The following is a 22,571-nucleotide window of genomic DNA, read 5'->3' as shown; positions in this document are numbered from 1 at the left end:
CTGAGGCAAACCATTTACCACTGACAGGAGTGTTTACAATTGTTCGGTTTTATTAATTCATGTAAAACCTTTATCCCTAAAAGAAGAAACAAAAAATTCTGTAACTGCTTAAAAAACATTAGCTGGTGTTTGACTTTAATTTATTAGTCAAGTCCTTCTAAATCTACTAGCAGATCTAACACTACCCTATGGCCAGACTGACAGTGCTGCTGTCCAAAGGTGTCTCAGTTGTTCCTCTATCTAGGAATCTTCTAAGATAAGAAGTGTGTTATAGGCTGGATCATGAAATGAAAATAAAGGGGAAAAAGCCTAAAAAAAGAAAACGAATAAAGCCACCACCATACTTTCCAATATGAATCCAATCATTTCTAGTAATGCTTGTTCACTTACAGCTGCAGTGTAAAGCCTGACAAACTGACAAATACTAAACTAAAATAATGCTTGGTAAATAATGTACACATGTGTGAATTTCTAGATGTAATTTTGAAAAAGTGTTCATGATATATATATATATATATACACAAGTTAATGCAGTAATAATAGTTTAGTTCCTTCTGTTTACAGAACAATCAAGGACTCTGGACTCAAGAGCATACAGCCGAGGGCGTTTTCCAAGAATCCACATTTGCACCACATGTAAGTGATCTAGTTTGTAGCTTTAATCTGCTCTTTTGAAGAATTGCTTCTGCCTAAATGTTTGTTAGGTAAGATTTTGCTCATAACGGGTGATAAAAGCAATGCGGTAATGTATCCCAAGTAAACAAACTGATATCTGCTCTCAGGTAATTATTGTCAAATAAATAAAAGTGATTTTTGTTTTTGTTAATATCCATAGTGCTTACTCTAATTTTCATAAGGACATGGTGATATTTGCAGAGCAGAAAGGGAGAAGTAACTATTAGTCAATGTTCTAGCTAGGAGTACAGATCGTAATATATTTAGAGAAAAACCAATTTAAAACTTCAAAATTCTGAGTGAGTGATTGGTCACAGCGATCATATGGTACCGGCAGCAGCCCGGTACACTGATGTGTCATCTGCTGTGTGGCTCATGGGGTGCATGCGAGGTGCGATCCTGGGATGAATTGAACACCTGTTTCCCCCAATGCAAGCAATGGATCCACATGATAGCTTATAGGCCCTGTAGTTATATATGAGCCAGCAGGAGGAGCCAGCAGGAGAAGCCATTAATGTGTGATGAAGGAGCAGGTACTCTACACAACTGGAAGTTTGCTGGTAAATGCTGAAGCCTGTGAGCATTGATTAGGCAATGTTTCAACAAAAGAGCCACAAGAAAGCTAAATACATTACCTTTTTAATCACAAGTGTCTAATACTTTACAAATGAATCTGTACTGACACTGTCACTTTTAAGTAGATAAACTTGACCAGTATGCATAAGAAATAAGAATGGCATGGACTGATGTCATTAGACTGTGCCCTCAGATGGGTTTATTTCCTAAGAGAAATGGTAACTTAAAGTAGAATTCCAGACTAAACCTAACTATTCTTACAAATGCTCCCTTCCCCTCCTAACACTTATGCTGATTAGAAGAACTAACTCTCCAGCACCTCAGAGGGGTCAATACCAGGAAGAAACCAGGGAATTAGATGTATTAATGGCCTTGGAGTACAATCTTGGTGATGCAGCCCTCTTCAAACTGGGAGATCCAACCAAAACTGGAAAAAGAAGCACACAGGTGGTGCAAACACTTAGTGCATTATCTAAGGTTTATTTAAAATTGTAAAAACAGAAACATACTCACAAAATTAGGTGCATATAAAACCTATAAAACCACTGGGATGGCCCAATCTAATGGCAGAGTGTCCAACTGGTGGTGAGGTCGGCCTGCTGATGCTTTTTTGGTACGTGTCCCCTTCCTCAGAGCTGGACCTTCCCCTCTGAGGAAGGGGACACATCTCTGAAACACATCAGAATGCCTGTGTGCTTTTTTTTCACTTATGCTGATTAATCTGTGTATGAAGAAATTATATGATTACCTATTTTCATCCTGCTCTGGTCTGGTCACTTGTCAGCCAGTGACTGCTGCAGGGGAGAGAGCTCATGTCAATAGCCAGAATTTGTGGGAATGGTGATGTCACCCATAGGCTACCATGGCCCATCCATTGTTGGAGTTGCCTCCTCTGCCTTGAAGATGCCGCTGGCTGACACAGGGGAGCTGGATCACATGACCAGACAAGAGTGGCCTTAAAATAGATATGTAAAAAAATCTTTTTTACAGAGGGTAGTCATCCTAGATCAGTGGTCTCCAAACTGTGGCCTAGGTTCTGGATGCGGCCCTTTTGCTTCCCCTTGTCTCGCTCTTGGGGTACTATTCTGCTCACTGATATGGGACACTATTCTGCTAACTGACATCAACAATGGGCCACCATTTCTTCCACTGACACCAACAATGGGGCACTATTCTTCCCAGTGACACCAACAATAATGCACTCTTCTTCCCCCTAATGCCAAATGTGGTGATGTTTACTCCCATTGATGCCAGGAAAAGTTCTACTCCCACTGGCCACAGTCCGGCTCCCCTAAAGTCCAAAAGACAATAAACTGGCCCTTGGTTTAGAAAGTTTGGAGGTCCCTGGCATAGATAATAGGAGGGAGCATTCTTAAGACTAGTAAGGGTTAACCTGGAATTCTCACTTTATTCACTTTGCAACATGTACATTTAACTGAGTTTGACAAATATAGTAAAGCTATGTTCCTTTATAATCATAAGCAAGGAAAAACAAACAGGATTTTTTCCACATAACTGGATGACTAAAGTGAATTACATCCTCAACATATTTACCAAGCTCCATGACAATTCACTTTGCATAGTGAACATTCACTTTACTAAGAGATGATCTCGGCTCGTTTACTAAATCAGTCCAATTAACTCTACTTGAATCCTGGCCTGCTTGGAGCACAGATAGTCTCTTGTTGCCAGAACTGCAATTGTAATTATTCTTTGACTTTAATCTGATGAGAACCAGAATCTAAATGTTTGATGCTTTTATTTGATTCAGTTCTGATTTTCCATGGAGTGCATAAATCATGTTCAAGTGTGAAACATTTACCTATATCCAATTACAGTGTCCCTTGTGGTGGGAAAAACCTCCACTTTTCTAAATGTGCAGTTCAGAATATCTTTTTGTTTAATTTCCGCTCTTGAAGTTGTCCAGCTTTGTCACCTGAATAAATGATCAAAACTATAATGATTATCTCATCATCTCACGGTACCAAACAGGTCCTTTTTCCTATCCCAGAGAGTATAAATTTTTCATTAACTTTTCTAGCACTTTTTTCATGGACAATCATTCAAAGTTTACATAAAAGGGTTCTTCCTACGCCAAGGAGATATTGATAGATTTATGACACCTAAACAGTTTAAATTGGACATGACTATATTGTAGTTACTTTGTTATAAAGCAAAATTATTGTAGGACTGTCTATGTGATGATGTCATGCTACAGTTATTATTTGGAGAAAAAAATCAATATAGGAAGTTTTGTTTCTCCTACCAAAATTAGAAATTAAGTCTAAGTTTACACTAACATCAAAAGCAGACTGTCATGGTTTAGCCTGCAGTTTCCTGCCTGTGAAATTCTTCATGCTGCAGTGGTTCTGCTAGACGTGGGATTTCTTTCACATGTGTTGTTTGCTTCTGTGTTCACCTATGAGTGTCGCCTGCTATTCTGTGGATTTATATCCATTTCCCTATATCCTTTTCCTTTCTATCACTTCCTGGCCCACCTCCCAGTCTGCTTTAATGTATAAGACATGCTCAGTGCAACCTGCGTTGCCTGAGCAACTTCCCTGTTTCTATGCTCCGTCCTGACCTCAATAGATTTCCCTGATCCTCTTCTGTCTCCTGCCATCTGTACTCTGCATATGAGAGTGGTCTTGATATCAACTGGCGATGGTACCTGAAGGTCACAACCTGGTTCCAGCTTGCTGCAAATCCATCCCCACCATCGGGGGCTCTAATGAAGAAGCAGGATGATGTTTTGCACCTTGGGGAACTCTGAGTTGGCTTTCAAAAAGAGCTCTTTACCAAAGAAACACAAACATTTTGAAAAGCTGATGGCTATACTGTTAGACACCCATACAAAGTTCCTGCAGACCTGGCATCCCTGGCTTGATATAGCCCAACTGTCAAGATTTGACCAGTCCCTCTTGTCGATATAAGATTTGCATACTATTTTTATTTCTCTTTTTCCGTCACGGTCCCCCTGGAACCCTTTTCTTTGTTTTTGTTTTTTTTTTAATGTTTTTTGTCTTTGTCTCCTTTCTCTTCGTTCCTCTCTTTCCTTCTGATTAGTCTGTTCTTACGATATTTGTGCTGATTGTGATTTTTTCCTTGTATACCGTACCATCAATACTATATCCATATGCCGGACTCCATCGGGAGCCCTGAGTATAGAGTACCAATATGCCTTCAGCGAGGCTCCATATTCCATCTTCCCCGCCTTCTGTATGCAGATATAGTGACAATTTTTTCTTTAAGTTTATTATGTCATTGGTCTCTAAATGTCTACCATTTTTGCAAAAGATTGTTTTTCCTTTTTTATGTACGTCACTTGTGTACAAAGTTTATTTTCTTGTCTTTCCATCAGTACATACCAGGGTGGATAAAAATCAATGATTTTTTAAAAAAATCAAAAAAATCTGAATTTTTTATTTAAATCGGATTTTTTTGATTTAAATTGGATTTTTTTGAATAAAATGCTTTTTGAGGAAAATATATTACCATCCAAGGGTTATTCCATCATGAAATAAAGATTAGTTTTTTAATTATGTAGAATAAGGCTGTATATGTTTAATTTTTTTGGTAAATAAATTCCATGAATCCATTCACAATGTCAGGCTCTTCCAGAGGTTTTTGTAAGATTATTGGGCAGTTTCTCTGCCTACAAGATATTATCACAGATGCTTGGTTTACTTTTGCAGTTCTCAAAACTGAATTTGACTCAGCGGAGATCACATGCCTCTTCTTCACAGCAAAAATGTTATAACATGAACAGAGTTAAGAAAAAGACCTTCATCCTAACTTCTACAAACCTATGAATACAGAATCAACCCCTTCAGTGCTAAGTTTCAAGAAGTTCAGTGAATAGAATAGAAACAATATTTTTCTGATTGTTTGGAGTGGAATAGATCTGCACAAGAAGAAAGTGAAACTAAGTGTGAGGAGGAAGGGGCTGACAGTCTAAGTTTCTTAAAATATATATATTTTGTTTAGCCAAATTAGTTAACAAACATGGATGTTTGTTTAAGCAAATCACATATGCTGGAATGTTATTGTTTCAGTTGAATAAATCTATTTAAATTGTTATTATTAAGGTAATGATTATTTTTCTCCTTCCTAAGTACAACAGAAAAGTTGTCCAAATATGAATGATTAACCTATTAAACTGGGGATAAAAAAACTAATATGAAAAGTTGTTATTCTAAAAATCTTCATCTACTTGCATATTAAAGTTATTCCAGCAAGAATTAGTCTTTATGTAGAAAACTAGGATTTAAATCAAGCCTTACTGACTAGTGATTTAAATCGTGATTTAAATCATGATTTAAATCAGTTTGATTTAAATCAAATCCACCCTGGTACATACTCTGTATTATTCATCAGAAAACTTGTATGTTTTATTCCTGTCGGTCAGTGCATCTGTTTTTGACTGATTCTCTGATGTTATCTATTCTACAATAAAATTCTTTGTAAAAGAAACGCAAACATTTCATCAACATTTTTGAAGCCCCACAAAATTCTGTCAAATTATGTGCATTGCAGCAGGCAGTGTTGTTCATATGGTTGCGTTGGCATGACTTTTACATTGCAGCGTGACAAAATCGCTAAAGCGTGTGCCGTTTGGCTGGCTTTACTACTCCCCAAATGATTCCATTGATGTCAATATAAATGCACTGCAAGCATAAAAGTTGTTTATAGCACATTTCAGATACATTTAAGGAGCTCTACTAGCCAAGATGATAGTATAAGAATCCATACAATAGAAAGCCAACACAGAGAAGGTGTCTTGAAAGTATTTAAGGTGACACAAACATGCTAAAAAGTTGTCATAAATGCAGCAAAAACATGTTTTAACTCTATAGGTGCATTAATGGCTGTTCAAACTTCAACATTTAACTCAGGTATTACAGTTTACTGTTTACTGATCAGTGGTTGAATCAGTACACCAACTTTGGGTCCAACAAATGACATAGCATGTATAAATAATCTGCACAATGCATCCCTGTACAAATAAATAAATACAGGCATAAATAAACAAATAAATAAATACAAAGAATACTCCATAAAAAAATAAAAACAATGAAATGTAAATACTTGTCTCTCCTGCTACTTCCACCACTGAACTCTATCCTCCATCAGCATGAAAGAGCAATTAGCATTTAAAGATAATAACACTAGAGATAGTTGATTCCAGGAATACCCAATTGCCTCTTGGGGGATCAAGAGGGAGTTTGTTTTACCCTGCTGGAGCAAATTGGGCCATGCTTTATTGGGGTTTTTTGCCTTCCTCTAGTGTGGGTAGAGGATATGGAGGATTCTATTTGTTTGTATTTTCTATATTTGTTGAACTAGATGGACTTTTTTTTCAACCTGACTAACTACTGTATATGACTATATAGTGATAAATCCCCCTTGCTGCCCCCTAGCCCTATTACCTTTGTTGCAACACAGGATCCCTTTTTATACAGAAATGTCACACTTACTCCGAATGCAGGTGGTCATACACTACACACTGGGACAGAAGAAAAGAGACAGGAGGCGCCTGTCTGAGTGTAGTAATAACCAGGGGCGGACTGACCATTTGGAAACTCGGGCACTGCCCGAGGGCCCGGGGTCAGTAGGGGGCCCCATGAGATGCCCCTGGTACCTGTTTCATAGGCTTTTTTGAGTTTGGGCAAGGACACAGGGGCCCCATGATCCCCTATTGCCTGGGGGCCCCATGAGTTGTCAGTCCGCCCCTGGTAATAACACTGTATTTAATAGCAACGGATTAAAAACACTCACAAAGGAAGTAATAAAACAAGCTCATCTGTGTATATGAGAGATGACCATTCCTCAAAACGTCCTGCAGGTGAGAGACACTGTAGTGGTCAATCCCTCAGAATGGTGGTGTTGTAGAGCCGATCCAGTGGTGTTTGTGCAGGAAGGAGCCTAGTAACCAGCATGGAACACTCCGGCAGGATGTGACATCACAGGAAGAGCATTAGTGGGGAGGAGCACAGACGTGGGAAAGTCAGGCTATGCGCTCGGAGCCTCTAGCTCCTTCTATTGGCCTGGTGGACCTTGGGGGAGTAGCAGCTTAAATAGAGGACAGTGCCAGGTGTGGAACAACAATGCTCAGTGGAGATTTAACCAATTCAATACCGGGCAATTTTACACCTTCCTGCCCAGGCCAGTTTTCAGGTTTCAGCGCTCTCACACTTTGAATGACAATTGCGCAGTCATACAACATTCTAAGATGAAAAAAACACTCTCCCAAATTAATTAATTACAATTCCCCACAGCACCACCAACACCTTCACCCCCAAAGATGTATAAAAATCAAAACACAGAAAATGCTGTACAATAGACCCTCAAAAACTATGTATAGTCCAAAACCCACAAGTCCAATCTTTAAATCAACTTCTTCTTGTGTTCAAAAATTCCTCCATTAATGTACCTCAAACAGAAAAAAATATTCACATAGTGCATTATCCTTTTATGTGTATCCAAATAATAGTGACTTTATTAAAGTGAATACCCAATCACATAAATCAGTGAAAAAAGTGAACAAAATGAAAAAAATGAGAAAACTGTGAAGCCAAAAAAATTGAAGTGAAAAGCCACGTGAATGTGAATCACTCTTCAGTGCTTTCATCCAACCAGCACTGTGACACTTCTAAATAAAAGAATGCATACCCTTACCAATATTCAAAAAAAGAGAAGCTTTTTCATATATCTTTTCCCCAAGGGGAGGTGGGAGACAGTCCTCCTATTGATCTTTACTCCATATAGCCTTCATATCACCACCAAGATTCATCAGCCTTGAAGCTCCATATATCCAAAATATAAGCATACAGGAAACACAAATAGCATAATACCGCCAGAACCAATCTTAAAAGGTGACTTTAATTAAGGTGCTCACATTTTGACAATATAAAAACCGCTTTAAAAGTATTAAATGTTTAGCAGCAAACCAGGAAGTGTCCAAAGGAAAATCAGACGATCCACCCTCATCAAAAATGGCCGCCGGTCAACTTCCGGTTTCTCGTGTGCGCGTTGACGTCACCTCCTCTTAAGGGGGAGGTGACGTCAACGCGCACACGAGAAACCGGAAGTTGACCGGCGGCCATTTTTGATGAGGGTGGATCGTCTGATTTTCCTTTGGACACTTCCTGGTTTGCTGCTAAACATTTAATACTTTTAAAGCGGTTTTTATATTGTCAAAATGTGAGCACCTTAATTAAAGTCACCTTTTAAGATTGGTTCTGGCGGTATTATGCTATTTGTGTTTCCTGTATGCTTATATTTTGGATATATGGAGCTTCAAGGCTGATGAATCTTGGTGGTGATATGAAGGCTATATGGAGTAAAGATCAATAGGAGGACTGTCTCCCACCTCCCCTTGGGGAAAAGATATATGAAAAAGCTTCTCTTTTTTTGAATATTGGTAAGGGTATGCATTCTTTTATTTAGAAGTGTCACAGTGCTGGTTGGATGAAAGCACTGAAGAGTGATTCACATTCACGTGGCTTTTCACTTCAATTTTTTTGGCTTCACAGTTTTCTCATTTTTTTCATTTTGTTCACTTTTTTCACTGATTTATGTGATTGGGTATTCACTTTAATAAAGTCACTATTATTTGGATACATATAAAAGGATAATGCACTATGTGAATATTTTTTTCTGTTTGAAGTACATTAATGGAGGAATTTTTGAACACAAGAAGAAGTTGATTTAAAGATTGGACTTGTGGGTTTTGGACTATACATAGTTTTTGAGGGTCTATTGTACAGCATTTTCTGTGTTTTGATTTTCATACAACATTCTACCCAAACTAAAATTTTATCATTTTCTTCACACAACTAGAGCTTTCTTTTGGTGGTATTTAATCACCACTGGGGTTTTTATTTTTTGCTAAATTAACAAAAAAAGACCAAACATTTTGAAAAAAACACATGTTTTTCTTTGTTTCTGTTATAAAAGTTTGCAAATAAATAATTGTTCTTCATACATTTAGGCCAAGATGTATTCTGCTACATGTCTTTGGTGAAAATAACCCAAATTAAGATGTATTTTTTAGTTTGTAGGAAAGTTACAGAGTTCACAAACTATGGTATAGATCTGAATATTGATCAATCCTGAAGTACTGACAGCCAATCTAATTTCTTGAGGTCCAAGAATGTCAGAACAGTACAGATATCCCTCAAATGACTCCCTTTTTGCAAAGTAGACAGTCCGACGTACTTCATAAGAGGCATGGCGAGTTTTTTGAAGTTGTATTTTTTTGGTCATAATTTTTCGGAAAATGAAAAAAATTAAAAAAATTAGTTTCACTATTTTTTTTTACATACTGTCACCAGTGCAGTACAGCGTCATCATATAACTGGCATGACGGTGATCAGGGACACTGACTGGTGACAGTATGAAAAAAAAAAAAAATATATATATATATATATATATTTTTTTTTTATTATTATCTTTTATTTTTTATTAAATTTATTTTATTTTTTTTTAAGATTTTTTTTTCATATTTCACTATGACCAAAGTAGTACAATGTTACCATAGTAACATTGTACTACTTTGGGGAAGTGATCAGTATTTTTTTTTTTTTTTACACAATTTGCTTATAGCAAAGAATTACTTTGCTATAAGCAAGCATTTACCTGAATGACATCGATTCATTCAGGATTTTTTTTTTTTTTTTTTTTTTTTGTGCTTAGCTGTGATTTGGCCACAGCTAATTACATGACATGTGCATGTGATTAGCTGTGACCATTCACAGCTAGACACTAGTATACAATGGATGGCATGAATGAAGCCATCCATTGTATACAACTGTCATGTGACCTGCTGTGATTAGTCACAGCAGGTCATATGGTACCGGCAATGGGGGCCGATACTCAGATCTGTCATCGGCCGTGTCGGAGGTATACGGCCGGTGACAGATCGCGCCGCTGCGCGGCTCTGCAGGCGCGGCTCTGCAGGCGCGCAATCTGCGCATGTGCGGGAGGACGCCATATGGCGTCCACCCGGAACGCTGATGACATTTGCCGGCCGCCATTCGGCCATAGGGTGGGCGGCAAATGGTTAAAGACACAGTAAAATAGAAAAAACGCATATCAATGTGGAACATGATCTCAAAACACAAAGCTATAAAAAATATGTAAAAGATATAAAGATATTAAAAAGAGAGCACTGAACCATAAAACAGAAAATTATGAAGTATATATATATATGTGTGTATAACGGTGTACACGTACTGTTATTAGCAACAATAATAAAAATGGTAATGAATGTAAAACTACCGTAGTGTCAATAGCAAAAAGAAACAGGATAAAGAATGCGGGGGCACTGAAAAGAGAGGGGGGGGGGAGAAAAGTCATATGACTATATACGCATGTCAGTATATGCACATCTATGCATGGAAGATGCGTTGCTACGATAGACATTAGGGTATTATCGGAGGAATGGACAGATAATTATAATATAGTGTGCATCTCAATCTTCTCATTAAGCCCTCCTGGGGCTAGGGTGTCTAAGGTGTAGATCCAGTATGTTTCACATTGGCAGAGGCGGTTAAAACACTCTGCCATTGAGGTTAATGGGGGAATGTGTTCCAGGACCCACATCAATAGCCCCGTGGTGGATTTATCATGATGTTCTGTATAGTGCCTAGGGACACTGTGCTTATCATAACTTGCTATTGCACCAACCACCGGTGGCTCCTGCAGGACGTTTTGAGGAATGGTCATCTCTCATATACACAAATGAGCTTGTTTTATTACTTCCTTTGTGAGAGTTTTTAATCCTTTGCTAGTAAATACAGTGTAATTACTACACTCAGACTGGCACCTCCTGTCTCTTTTCTGTCCCTGCATACAGAGCTGGCTTGCTCTGAGGATGGCTGCTCTCTTTTTGTGCTAGAAAGATTCCAGGAAAATCGCCTGAGAGACTCTTATAAGGACTTATTGTACACCTATGCATTTACATACCCTGTTTTAAGTACTTGTATGCCAATATTGCCATTATCATCTTTTACTTCATACATTTTATAATCTTTATCCTTTTCACCCTTACGCTACTTTACTCCTGTGCGCCAGAGTTACTCGTTTTTTTAGACACTATAGCTGACTTCTGTGTTCTTCACCTATAGCAGCTCCCTTTCTCATAAGGCAAGCAGGCCTACCGGTACTCAGTTGTCTCCAGGACTTATACACAATTCTATAGTGCCTGGTTGCTACACGCTCCTGAAAAGAATAATAATGAAGGATTAAAACATTGCTTTCTAAAAATGTTTTTCATAAACATATATAATAATAAAGAAATGTGTAGATTGAGCTCTTATCATCAAATTTACAGGATTAAAGGACTTTCTTTTTTTTTGTAATCTAGTTTTTGTTAAAATGTCCCATTTTATAAAACTACCACACAACCTTGCTTTATAACATGTTGTGTGTAACTATGATAACATACTTCATTTTACCCAGCACCATCCTTTTACATGTAAGTAGGACCCCCCTTCGAAATGTTAAAAGTTAAAAAGTAAAGCCACTAAATTAAAAATGCATGCAGAATTGAGGTGTTCATGTTGTTGTCTGCTCACCACAACTATCCCTATTTTCTGTGTAAGCTGACAGTGATTGTTTTTTAGTTGTTCTATCAGGACTAATTTACATTCAGGAAACTTTTTCACTTTAGATCAACAGGATATTTCACACTGATCAATTCTGTAAAACTTGTGAAAGTTACTATTTTTTAATAGTTCATTGAGTTAAGTTGTTACTGTGTGTTACTAGTAAGTAAATGTTGGTTAATTACACCTTGACGGATGCAGTCCCATGCTTTAAATCTTTTTTCCTTGAGCTAGACTTTACAACACCTCTTCAATTTGTTCTGTGACTTATTTGTAATTTCTTTAATCCTTGTGTTCCAAATAATGTTTTACTTTGTACAGCCATGTATTGATTTTTGGAAGTCTAAAGACTAAACATTTAGCATTACAAGTTAAACATTGTAAACATGTCCTCAAGAATACGAGCAGCCGTTTAATTGAATTTGATATCGGATTTCAGAGGTTCATAAACTTTACAAGCACAAATAAAACTTTGCCTGAATTTTTGCTTTTAAATTGAACACTAAGATAATTGTTTAAGATAGAGTTAATGATTTTAAGGACATTTGATAAATGATTTTTTTCTAATATTAACTTATTCAGCTTATTAGATCAAACAGTTATTGGTGGGAAACAACTTCTTTTGGATTAGGAAATGGGCTTGGGCTTTCTTGGCCTAGGAAATCCAAGAAAGCCCAAACTGCCATAGGTCGTATTACCACATAGACCTGCTCGCTACCCATATATGTACTAAACATGTATGAATGTCTAATTATATATATGTATATATGCATATATATATTGGGCCATATGCAGACATTGAGACATTGATATGTTGTATTACCACATAGACCTGCCCGCTAACTATGCCCTCTGAGAAAAAGGTGGTAGAGCATCTACCACTGGGAACAATGTAAACCTACACAACATAGAGGCTTTTAGGTTACTTGACAACATCATTAGACTGTTGGACATCATACCAAGGCACAAAGGGACCTATATTACACTCATGACTAAGATTAACTTCTGTTAATTATATGTAGCTAAGGTATAGACCAGGGCTCCCCAACTGGTGGACTATCTTGCATTGTGACCCATAAGGTTGTTCTAAAAATATAAATTATTTTGACCTAAATAATATTGTATATGCAGGGAAAAGCAACATTTTTCTTTATCAGCCCCACCAGCAGCAATTTTCTTTTTGACTGAATAAATATAGATAGCGCCAGACAACAACATATGATAAATAATAATATAAACCCAAATTAATCCATAAACCAGCTGCAAAGTCTACCCTTTGTAAAGATGCATACAAAATGAATAAATAGGACTGCGCTAGTAACAGGTCAAAACACAATATATACCATAACACAAACACAAGAAAAATTATAAATCATAAAGAATAAATTCTAAATTATAAAAACTTTCTTTTTGCAAGGAAAAAAAATATTGAGTTCTAGCCACAGTACTCATCTCCTCTTCAGTGCTGTCCCCTGTATGTGTAAGGTGTGATAAACCTGCCGTTTAAGTGTCACCCTAACATATTGCAATCCCACTATCAAGATATGGAGAGCAGCCACTCCCTGTATCATCAAGGACTGACTATTACCAGGAAAAAGACCCAAAGTGGAACAGGACCCATGAATTGCCTGAAGAATTCCGGAAAAGGTAAGTATAAAAAAACACTGCAGAGGGGCATCCATTGGGGATGAGGAGGGGGCACTGGGGGGGGGGGGGGGGCAAAAGTCTAGAATTAGGCTATAGTGAACAGAAATACCTCATACATCTTGGTATTGGGAAGCATGGGACTCACACCCGGCATGAGGTTACTGGTGCTTGGTGGTTGATAGTTTAGCAGTAGAGATGTGTGCAATGGAAAATGTTGTTTTGTTTTGTTTTGTTTCGGTTTCATTCATTAGGTAAATCATTTTGTTTAATCATATTTGTTATGTTAGAATGACTTGCTTTCATAACCATATGTTATTTCAGGAAAGTATATATTTGTTGTTCCAAATCAGTTTGTAGTTTTAGAAGTTCTGTTTTTTGTTTGTTATTTCAGAAGATTGGGTATATTCGTTATGTCATTAAGTTGAATTTGCTTCCTCATTCCCAACTGACTTTGTTTGTTGGGCTGCGTACATGCAAATGATATGAATGGTCTCTTAAGCTCAACCCTAATACAAAAAGAATCTTATTAGAATATTCACTCTACTCTCACTAGAATTAAAACAAATGGATTCAAATCAATTCAGATCATCCATTATGTTTTCACCTTCAGATGCTTCAAACATTCACAAAAGGCCCAAGCTATGAATTAATTTGTTGTTTTCATTATAATTTATTTCAGATTTATTGAAATTCATTACTGTTGTGATTCGGAGAATCAGATACATCTAAATATCCAAATATCACAAATTTTTCCAAATTTCAATTTGGAATGAAATAGCCAAACATGTCTACTATGCACCTAGTGCTGTCATATTAAGCAAGGAGGAAATTTTCTGTGTAAGTTCCATGTTGCAACACAATCTTCCTCAATTCAACCTTGGTAGCAGAATGGAATGGTGAGTGAGTAAAGAAAAAATAAATATGTGCAGTTTGCAGGCAAGGGCACACACTGGTTCACTTTAAGTTAGTAAGCATGCAAGTTTGAAAAACACTATAAGTTTCTTCATCAGGCATTGTACTTATATCTAATGTGCCCAGCAATGTGACTACCTGTAATGGAAGTCAAAGAAAGCCAATGTGTTTTCAAAGCTTGTATATTTAATCACTTAGGTTAGTTATTAAAAGAGTATGAATTAAACTCCAAATTTCCTGCCTATTTCAAGGTACAGTATGCAAACAATGAAAGCACAAATTACAAAATTGGTGCATATACCGTATTGTTCAATTTTGTGTTTTATCTGGATGTCTCATTGATCATTTACTGTCTACTAAGCACATGTGCACAGATGGAGTCATAAGTAGGAGTAATCCCATATCTGACCTATTCTCCAGTCTGTTTCCTCATAGTTGTGTTCAATTGGGATTCCAGTGTCTCCCTTCTGTACCATCTGCTACTGAAGAAACTGATACAGATACTCAACACAACATACAATAGGTTAACAATGAAACAAGAGTTCCCTCCCTAAATTTACCAGATGGCAAAACACACATTTTTGAGCATAAGTCACTAGGCATTCTGGAACACATGCCCTAGCTGTATTAAGTAGAATTTATTCTTATTGAATTTTACAAATCAATATGTTTAGACACAAATCAATAAATGTCAATCTCTTAACTATTTTGTTATGCAACAACATTTAAAATACTGATGGAAAAATAGCAAATTCTTGGCTGGCAGCTAAATATTCCTTCGCTTGTACATTGAAAGCAAGGCTTTGTACAGCTTGAGCAATCATGGACTTAGGTTGGTTAGACTCATTCCTAATAACTTGATTTATTGGAAGCTAACACTCAAAAAAAAGCACTTGCTATCACAAAATCTGTATGAATACTGTGCATTTCTCATGAGCATTCCACTTTTATCTATAACATAAGCAGGGGAGGAACCTGGGAACCATTAGCTTGGAGATGAGTATAGCCAGCTAGTCCTAATGGTAGAACCACATTTCTGTGAGCTAATAAAGCTTAATTAGCAAAGATTACATTCCTACATCCTGGCTTATTTCCAGGATATTGGTTACAACAAAATAACCGCTGAGCCTTCCACTTAGAAGACAATGTAAATTATAATCTCTTTAGCTGTCCTCAAAAAAAGAGGCTTGGTGGCCAACTTGTCATAGCAGAGAGTATGATATGGAAAGGAACTACAGCAGTGTGAGAATCTTGGAAGGGATGAGTAACTGGGGAGTCATTGCTGCAGTGGGAGAGAGCACTGTGCATAATACGCTTTTAAATCAGAAAGCACGCAAGCTCCTGCAATGTCCAATATCTGCCATGTCATGAAAATAAGCCAGCACACCATGGATCTTCAAAAAAAGTCCAAAGGATTTATTCAAAGTGATGGCTTCACAGCAAAGGAGTGCAATGTTTCAGGGTCACACAGGTCCCCTTCATCAGGAATGCCTGACTATGCGGTCCTGTGCGACCTTGAAACAGTGCACAGGACCTATGGATGCTATTCAAAGATCTATGGTGTGCTGGCAGATATATGCATTGATCTGTGATGCTTCCAGTCTCCAGCTGGCTGTTGCTGTGGCCATGCTTTCCTTTAGTCTTATCCAGGAACATGTGTGATGGGAATATTGATATTAAAAATAAGCCAGAACTAGGAAAGTAAACATTGAGAGTATTTCATCCAGGCTTCATGGGTGACAGAAAAGGCCAGCAGATATGACATTTGCATTAAACATCTTTTTTTCACAAATAGCATAGTGAATTTTAAAATACTGGGGTCCCTTGTCAGCATGGGCCAGTTTATGTAAAAAGTGAGCTAAGCCTTTTAACAGCATCAGTAATGCCACCCTTGACATCAAATTATTCCAAATGTAGTGTTCAACATGTAGCCGCTATTAATGTACACATATGTATAGACAAACCAACCGTATTTTTTATCTTAAAGGGAACCTGGGCTTTACCCATAGAATGCATACCTTTCTTTTTCTAACATACTTTTAACAGAAGTGATTAAAATACTTGGCTTAGCAATGTCACATGATGATGAAAAAACAGTCAGTCCTGTATAAGCTCTGAATCCAACTTGAGCTTACTCAGGGCTCGTTCTTTGCACCTTGCAGTACGTATGAGTGCTGTACCAAAAGTAATCCAAATGTGGACATAACTTTTTATTAACTTACCTAGGTCATTCAAACTTCACATGTTGGTAGCATAACTCTTCCTCTATAGTATATGCTCTTCTTCTTTTCTATTGCAAGTAAATAATAGATTCCAAGCAGAAGCAACGTTCCATTTTTAAGTTCTGGATGAAGGAGGGATGCAGGCTGTCCAACATTCACAGAAGGCTACAAAATGTTTATGGAGATGACATCATTGAAAAGAGTCACCAATGATGAGACATTACTCTTGTCATTGGTGTTATCTCAGCTAATATTCTGTAGCCTTCTGTAGATGTCAGACAGCCTAAGCCCCTCCTTCATCAAGGAGTGCAGTTTGTTTCTGCTTGGAATCCATTATTTTCCTGCAGTGAAAAAGAAGAAGAGTTACTATAGAGGAAGAGTTACTCTTACCAACTTTTGAAATTTGGATGATGTCTATGTAAGTCAATAAAAAAGTTATGACCACTTTTGTATCACCTTTGGTATGGCCAGGGCTTTTTTTAAGTGGAAACATGGGGGAACTCAGTTCTGGCACCTCCAGCACTGAATGTGTGTAATATCAAGGGATTCTGGGGTGTGCTGGGGGGTCTATTGATGCTGTCAACTGGGAAATCTATTGTCGCTGATGGGTATCTATTTTTGCATGGGTTTCTATTGTTGCCTGGTAGGTAAGTTGTTGTTGGGGACTTATTTGTTGCTGGGAGGGATCTACCATTGAGAGAGAGGCCTATTGTTGCTGGCTGCCGGGAGATCTGTTGTTGCTGCTGGGCGTCTATTATTGCTGGGGTGATATTATGTTGTGGGGGTGTCCATTGTTGCTGGGGGGAGTCTATGGTTGTGTGTGGGGAGGTCTATTGTTGTTGGGATGGGCTCTATTGTTGCTCATTGCAGGGGTTCTATTGTACTGTTTTTCTTGTTATCATTAACAAATTCCATACAAATTGCTTAGGAGCACAAAATTATAGTTGTTTCTGTATTCTTTAAAAAGTGTGGTACTAGGAGGTAGGAATGGGGTGGAACCAAGGGACAGTGTTCAGAGGTGAGTAAGTGGTGGAACCAAGGGATGGTGCTCAGAGGTGGGTATGGGGTGGAACCAAGGGATGATGCTCAGAGATGGGTAGGGGGTGGAACGAAGGGACGGTGCTCAGAGAGGGGTAGGGGGTAGAACGAAGGGATGGTGCTCAGAGGTGGGTAGAGGATGGAGCCAAGGGACAGTGCTCAGAGCTGGGTAAGGGGTGGAACCAAGAAATGGTGCTCAAAGGTGGGTAGGAGGCATGGACAAAGGGTGACTCAGAAGGGGGGAGTTCTTGCACCTATTTTCTGAGAAAAAAAGCCCTGGGTACAGCCCTGTATATTCTGCTGACAATAAAGGCTAATAAAGTAAACATACTGCTTTTCTACTGTATGTATGGGCAAAGAACAGGTTCACTTTAAGTTTAGATGTTGGTCAAATGTATACAGTTGGAAGACATCAGAATTTATATAAAATAAGACAGCACTAGCAATAAAAAAATGTACTCTCTCTCTAGGTACTGTATTTATGGTATGTGTTCAAGAAATGTTGCTACCAAAGAGATCCAACACACTTCGATGCATTAGATTGCTCTGCTTACTAACAAACAGTATGTATATTCAGTTCAAATCTCCTGTGAAAACTCACTGCCCGTGACTCCATCTGTACAATTGTAAATCTACTTAGATTTTTATTTAAATATTTATTTGTTTTTTTTTTTTATAAGGTATTATTTCTTGTTATAATGAACTTGAGGAACAGTATGTAATGCTGTATTGTTTTCACTAACACATTGCATTCCCCGTTAATGGTCTGGAATGCAGTCTTGGCATTTCAATCTTCTGAGGCCTTTGCAAGTATAACAGTGTGAAGTTGTTACAATATCAAAATTCCAGGTATTTGAAGGGCAGAATATTATTGTCTGTAATGAGCAATTACTGATGACACACAATTAGCGCTACTAAAATAAGACAAATTCTTGCCATTCATGAAGACATCACATTTAGTGGTTTCTTTGTCGCATTTGAATATTTGAATTCTCATACAACAGGTCATTGGGCTCTTGCAGAAAAAAATGTCATTACATTTTTTAGCTTTCTTTGTCATTTTTGAGTATAAACTGGAGTACTAAAAAGGGCAAAACAGAATGAAACTATTTGCTGAAAAATATGGAAAATAGTTGTCTATCTGCATAATATAATGTATTCATAATTTTTTTATTATTAATATAATATTACAACATATTAATATTTATATAATATTATGTTATATAAATCACCTTTATCATGTGATATTATTCCTTGAACTGTATGTCGGTCTTATGATTTTTCACATTTAAGGCACAGTGGGAATAGTGTAAAAATGTTAAGAATAATTATAATAACAATAAAGTTGAACTAAAGGCATTTTTTTTTTTCATTTTTGATAGAGTAAGGCAGGGTTATAACCTGTGTTAGTTTTTTTCCATTTGTGTCCCTTTTGATAGATTACCTTTCAATTCCTTTCCAATAGTCAAAACAGGAAGTGAAAGGTGATGTGTGCTTCGTTTTATTAGGAACTGATTTGTAAGTTTGATTTTTGGAGATTCGGATGTATACATATCTCCAAATGGACATAGTAATGAATGTCAATGAATCCGAAAAAAGTGACAACGAAATTAACAAATGCATTCCTTTCTTTTGTTTCATCCGGATGATGTCACTTGATTTAATAGTAGTTCGGGCACATGGGGAAATTAATACAATTTTTTAATTAGTTCAATAATTCAGATTCAAGTAAATTTGTGATGTAAATTGAATTTGAAAATGTCACAATCAGTCAGTTCAGTTCCACAGTCTAATGCAATTCTTACATTTGAAAAATTTTGGGCTGCCAAGTTTTGCATTATATTTATTTTGTTGAGTCCAAAAATATTGAATAGTTTTGATATATGAATGACAAATCCACCCAAAATTTTAAAACCAAAAACAATCTTCCAAAAAAAAAACTGCAAAAATGTTTTGGCTCCACCCGGACCAATAAATATATACGAAATGAATGCCAAAGATAAAAAATGAATTCCGAAAAAGAATTGATTCAACATAACAAATACTGTACAATGAAAAAAAATTCTTCAATGAACGAATACATCCAAAACTAAACAAAAATGTCTGGCATTCACACATCTAGAGGAGATCCGGAACTAGTGTCCTCATTGGAAGATTTCCCCCTATTCCTGTTCTGGGAACAACCCAAAATTTGTGATTTTCTTTTACTTTCTCTTTTGATGTTAACAGTAAACAGGACAAATAGAGAGGATGAATCTCCCTAACAGGGGCACAGACAGCAATAAAAATGAAAACATGAAGTGAAAGGAAATCCTTTCAAAGTAAGGACATTTCTGGCAGAACTGTCCTCATTGGAGGATTGCCCCTCTATTACTGGGGACAACCCAGCATTTGGGATTTTCATTTACTTCTGACGATAAGGCTAAACATTACAAATAAAGAGGGTGTTTTATCATAATGGGGTGAATGGGGTCTCTTGAAGTGACACAAAAATATACTTAAAAAAAAAAAAAAATCTGTATTCTTAATGAATAAAGTCCTATTGCTCTCAGCCTCCTCCAAATCTCCCAATTCCTTTTTTTGTTTTTGCTGTGATCTGACTTCCTGTTAAACGGTGGCTTCATTTTCCATGGCTCTACTGTATGTAGGAATGTAGCCATCCTCTCTTGTTTACTCCTGACATGTACTATGGATTATGTGATTTTTAGTGTTCGTAGAGCAGCACAGATGACCACAACTAATATGCACTGTTTGCTTTAAACAAATGGAAGTGGGGAATGGGGGGGTTGGGAGTAAGGTTCAGGAGCTCAAGGAGGACTTTACAAGGAGGCAGAAAAACACAGTAAGAAAAACTTTAATGAAAAATACATTACAAAGCCATTGAAAGTGAAGTATGGACTTTAAAAAAAAAGCAAAAAAAACTTTCATACTCATCTAGGTGGATGCAGCATTGATCCAATGCTGCATCTGTCCCTTGCCAGTTCTGTACTGAGAATTGCCAACACATCAGCCCATGTGGAACTTAGACCTGGTAGTACAACATATGATAGAAGAGAGGAGTCTAAAGGAGTAGACAATAAACATAAAGTGTACCATCTTTCTAAATACCCACGACATGGTAATGTTGCACAAGGAAGAAGGATGGGATCCCCTGACAGATCAATTAGAGAAGGGAATTATGCTATACCCACCTCCAATAGATTTGAAGCCCTTTACAACCTTCAGGATGAGAATATAGTAATCAGGGATATAAGGTCATATCCCTCTAATAGTTATAGTTTGCAAAAGTGGAGGAATCAAAAACACAAGGAATACCCCCTTAGATTTAATAATGGAGGATCTAATGGAGCTTCTAGGACCCATACACGATCTTGTTTTGGTCCAGAAGATCATTCTGAGAACTCCGTTTTTTTTTTACAAATCTGGACTTAATTTGGGGAATAGGAGACATAACTCTTCAGGCAAATCTGGACCTAATTCGGGGAATAGGAGACATAACTCTTCAGGCCAATACCCCAATGGGGATTCCCAGGTTGTATAAAATGGAAGGGACTATTATTCTCCTATCTATTTCAAAGAAATTGTTAGATCCCATTACAGACCACCCATAGGTGGATATTGGGAAGAGTATAGGCAACAGGATAGAAGGCCTCAGAATGAACAGTATTACCATTAAGGGAGATCCTCAAATAACCAATGGGGAAATGAGGGACATTTTTTAGCAGGAGGACCATCAAGGAAAAGAAGTATACGTATAGAGGAACAAAAGGGGGGACGAGGGTCCGTAGACCCCAAAAAGATGGATCGGAAATCAAATGGAATTTTTAATCTTAGTAAGACTATCTTATCTCCAGATGAATTATCCTTGTTAAATAAGGGACTTAAATTTGCTCCAAAAACTAAACGTAATAAATTTCAGACATATGTGGACATTCACAAGTTCACTAGGCAGGTGTTTCTGAAGAGATATTTCTTAACTAACCTTATTCAAGATAATAAACGGACTGTTAATGATATTAAGCATTCTAATCTGGGAACGCTTCATTATATAACCCTCCAACCAGTTTTAATTCCCTTGTTAATATTATAAAATAATAGGGACACAGTGTTGGAAAATATTGAATCTCTGCTTATAAAGAACTTTAAAACCCAGCAGATCATTAATACTGGGATAAAACGACTTTTGGAAAGGAAGGACTTGGTAATTTGTCCTGCCGACAAAGGTGGGGGTGTGGTTATTTGGGACACGGTGGATTATGTGAAAGAAGTACATAGAATTTTAGATGATAAGGACACTTATCATCTGTTGCCCAGGGATCTGTTGGTAGGTTACAAACTGGATTTGAAAAGTATTATAAAAAGAGGTTACAATAATGGCATTATTACTAAAAAAGAGAAAGAATTACTATGTTCCCCTGCTCCCTATCTGCTCATCTTATCTTGTCTCCCTAAAATTCATATGAACCAACAGCACCCCCTTGGTAGACCAATAATTAGTGGTATTGGCTCTTTTTGTTCCCGAGTTGGTGAATATATAGATTTTTTTCTCCTGCCGCTGGTCCTGACTACTCCCTCTTTTTTGAGAGATACCAAGCAAGTTCTTAATGATGTTAAAAATGTCATAGTTGACCACTCCTCTTTTTTGGTTACAGCAGATGTAGCCTTTTTGTATAGCAATATGGGGCATGCTGTTGGATTGTATGCTGTTGATTATCTTAATGGGGCTGAGTATATCTCAGACCGCCAAAGACAGTTTTTATTAGAACTTTTGGAATTTGTCATGAATCATAATTCTTTTGGTTTGCTAAGTCGCTTTACCTGCAAACTAGGGGAGTAGCCATGGGAGCTAAATTTGCTCCCAGTCTGGCAAATTTGTTCATAGCAAGATAGG

General features: G+C 37.3%; 1 protein-coding gene across 4 annotated transcripts in view; it reads left to right on the top strand.

Moving 5' to 3' along the window:
* NTRK3 (neurotrophic receptor tyrosine kinase 3) overlaps nucleotides 1-22,571 on the top strand; it is a 979,065-nt gene that overhangs the window by 328,777 nt on the left and 627,717 nt on the right. For all 4 annotated transcript variants that reach the window (XM_089687661.1, XM_089687660.1, XM_089687663.1 and 1 more), the window contains exon 4: nucleotides 565-636. In XM_089687661.1, coding sequence (XP_089543787.1) covers nucleotides 565-636 — 72 coding nt within the window. The remainder of the gene's footprint in view (nucleotides 1-564; nucleotides 637-22,571) is intronic.

The sequence above is a fragment of the Staurois parvus genome, unplaced genomic scaffold (genome assembly GCF_062004578.1).
Source record: "Staurois parvus isolate SC_StPar_1 unplaced genomic scaffold, SC_StPar_1.0 ptg000432l, whole genome shotgun sequence".
NCBI lineage: Eukaryota > Metazoa > Chordata > Amphibia > Anura > Ranidae > Staurois > Staurois parvus.
Note: the sequence above shows the minus strand (reverse complement) of the source record. Positions and strands in the feature narration are given on the sequence as shown.